Source organism: Agrilus planipennis, unplaced genomic scaffold (assembly GCF_000699045.2).
Source record: "Agrilus planipennis isolate EAB-ADULT unplaced genomic scaffold, Apla_2.0 scaffold218, whole genome shotgun sequence".
Classification (NCBI taxonomy): Eukaryota; Metazoa; Arthropoda; class Insecta; order Coleoptera; family Buprestidae; genus Agrilus; species Agrilus planipennis.
In genome coordinates this window covers 264,647-267,914 of record NW_020440118.1, presented here as the reverse complement: position 1 = coordinate 267,914, position 3,268 = coordinate 264,647, and the positions used below count along the sequence as shown (strand labels likewise).

At 42.0% G+C, this 3,268-nt stretch overlaps 1 protein-coding gene across 1 annotated transcript; it reads right to left on the bottom strand.

Annotated features, from left to right (window-relative positions):
- Positions 1-6: 6 nt before the first annotated feature.
- Positions 7-2,750, bottom strand: LOC112906027 (UDP-glucose 4-epimerase-like). Its single transcript, XM_025979582.1, has 3 exons — positions 2,634-2,750; positions 966-1,079; positions 7-913 (listed from the first exon to the last, which is right to left on the bottom strand). Exons 1-3 carry the CDS (start codon positions 2,748-2,750, stop codon positions 506-508), a joined length of 639 nt encoding a protein of 212 aa, XP_025835367.1. The 3' UTR covers positions 7-505.
- Between the last annotated feature and the right edge of the window lie 518 nt (positions 2,751-3,268).

Genomic DNA, 3,268 nt, shown 5'->3' with positions numbered 1-3,268 from the left:
GTATATATAAAAATATATGTATATAATATATACAATATACACGAACACATTAGATGTTAATAATTTACGAAGTGACTATTTGATTTTAACAGAATAAATAAAAATGGCACTTCATATCTCATTGGTGTTGTTAAAAATGCCTTGGGAAATATGTAAAACTTTTTTATAGCTTCTACTGGCACTGACCAGAAATGTTTTTTTTGTGACAAAGGTTGTAATTGTAATAAAAAAAAATATCTAGTTATTTGTAATAAAATCATTTCAAATTTTAACATTATTTAACAAACATTGCGTCCAAAACTGTAAAAATAAAATATTCTTGCAAATAATATCACCCTTTTGGCGACTTTAGCTAAATGTCTATACATGTAAGTATACAGACTATTAGCTATTTTGGAATAAATAACAAAATGCAAATAGAAATACTCCTTATGTATCAACTGACCACCCATATGTACAAATATAACCCCGCTAAGAAATATTATGCTGATACGATTGCTTACTATCACTTCTTTTTAAATCCATTGGGATTTTTCGATTGCCAATTCCATGTATCCTTGCACATTTCATCTATGCCTCTCGTGGCTGTCCAATTCAACTCTATTTTCGCCAACGAGGCATCCGCGAAACTAGCAGCTACATCACCTTCCCTTCTATTTACAAACTCATGCTTGATAATTTTTCCTGATGCCTTGCTAAAGGCATTTATAACATCCAAAACGGAATAACCTCTGCCTGTACCTAAATTAAATGCTTTCCAACCGAAAAACGTTGTATCGTTTAATTTTGTCAAAGCTTGTACATGACCAATTGCTAAGTCAGTAATGTGAATATAATCACGAACACCCGTGCCATCTGGCGTCGGATAATCATTCCCAAACACATATACCTTTTCTCGTCGGCCCACAGCAACCTGCAATTAACGATAAAAAAATTATCCAAACAAAAGTATTATTACTGAATACCTGTGCTATATATGGCATTAAATTATTAGGAATTCCTGAAGGATCTTCACCAATTTCACCAGACTCATGTGCACCAACTGGATTAAAATACCTCAAAAGAATTACTTTCCACTCCTAAAATAGTATAGGTAGATTTTAGCAACCAAATTTCATGTGTACATTTTTAGAGTATTGGCTGATAGCAGTATATCTTTTTATCTTAGGTCAACTTTAAGTACCTTGTTATCTACCACATTCATTGAACAAATATATATATAATTATAATTTTTTCTGTATGACCTTAAGTAGTTCAGATAGTTGATATCTTTAACAGAAAGTGTGGAAATGATAATTCCTGAGCTCCCCATCTTCCGCCACTAAAACAGAACGGCTCCACCTGTTCTTCAGATGAAGAAAAAGCTGCAATCTTCGCATACTCCAGTGCTCCCCACTACCCAGTCAAGCGGACCTTGCCGACTTTCACGAGCGTATCAAAGCCGTCTCCCAGAACTACGTTCCCCTACATTCCGACTTTAGACACACTAGACCCTATGAACTCTCCCTTACTATCCATTCTCTGAAACAGAGGAAAGCCCCTGGCGCTGACGGAATTCAAAACAAAGTCCTCAAAGTCCTACCGCCAAAGCACATAACCGCACTGTGCAACATCACAAACGTCGTCATGTGGCTGCACCACTTCCCTTTGGTCTGGAAAGAAGCCACTGTCATCTGCCTCCTCAAAAAAGGGAAGAACTCTCCCTGAAACTACAGGCCTATCAGCCTGCTCAGTTCGTTGAGCAAAGTAGTTGAACCCATCCTTCTGGATCGGCTCTTAGACCACGTGGAGCAAAACAACATTCTCCCCGATTTTCAACACGGTTTACGCAGGCATCCGGCACCGGCCACCAACCAACTTCGCCATGTAACCGAACATCTCCTTCAACCTTAACAACAACCTTCTTCTTGACGTCCAACAAGCGTTCGACCGAGTCTGGCACGAAGGCCTTATCTCAAAAATCATCGCCCTTAACATTCCACATTTTCTAGTTCCGGTTATTAGGTCCTTTCTCACAGACAGAAGCCTTCGGGTCCACGTCGGCTCTATTCTCTCTGCCAGTAAACCCGTCACTGCCGGTGTCCCACAAGGCTCCAAACTATCACCTATTCTATTTAACCTGTTCTGTGCAGACATGCCCTCCGACACTTCTATTCTGACAGCTCCCTAAGTGGACGACATTGCCCTCATAAACTCCGCTCAAACCATTCTCCAATGCACAGGGAGTTCTTCCCCTGCTTCTAAACGTACCGAAAATGGAAACTTTCCATTAACAAGACCAAATCTGAAGAAATTGTCTTCTCTCGTAGGTCCCGAAAACCTCCCTCCATCTTAGTAAACAACCGTTCCATCAAGTGGAGCAACTCTGTCACCTACCTAGGCGTCGTTTTCGATAGGACCCTAAATTATCCGCTCCACATCGCAACTACCCATAACAAGGCAATGGGTGCATTCATCGCACTCAAGCCTTTCTTCCGAAACCACTCCATCGCCCAACATACGAAAATCCGTGCGTTTAACGCAAAATCAGGAGCATTTTCTCCTACACCATTCCCGTCTGGGGCTGCGCCCCTCCTTACCGCCTAAAACCCCTTCAAGGCACCTACATGCGGATCCTTCGTTCCGCATTAAACTATCCCTAATTCGTCAGAAACACCCAAATTCTGAAAGAAACCGGCTTTATCTTCTCTCCCTGAGGCTGCAATCTCATTCGCAGCAAGTCTCCGGACCTCAGTGTCAGCCCCCCCCATTTCGACACTCTCCAACTTCGCCCCGAAGCCAAACGACCGATTCGAAAGCCCTGTCACCTTCTACAATCAGCCACTCCCTCTCGCTCATTCCTAGCTTCGCTTTTTAGCGCGAGTGTCCACCCATAACTCCCGAGGTGGACCATGACGGTTCTCCCCCACGCTTTTACCTTCTCAACCCTCTCCCAAATCCCAACCTTCCATTTTCTTCCCGAGGATGAGTAACCCTCAGGGTTTATCTCTCCATTCGAGGAGGTGTTTTAGTCGGTAAAAGTCCGGCACTAACTTCCCTTCAGGGGGTGTATTTTGAAGATTTCTCCTCCTCGAGAATAATCTAATAAAAAAAGAAAAACACGAAAGGGAGACTAACATCAGTCTCAAGCTCCTTCTAAGAGTTTTCCCCAGTAGGAACATTCGAGTGGCCCTTAGACAGGGTGTCAGGAGTTTTTTTTGTATAGAACCCTACCTCCAAGTGCTAGTAAGAATATTGTGTGACGTCAACCAGTGTTTGTGTCGGACAA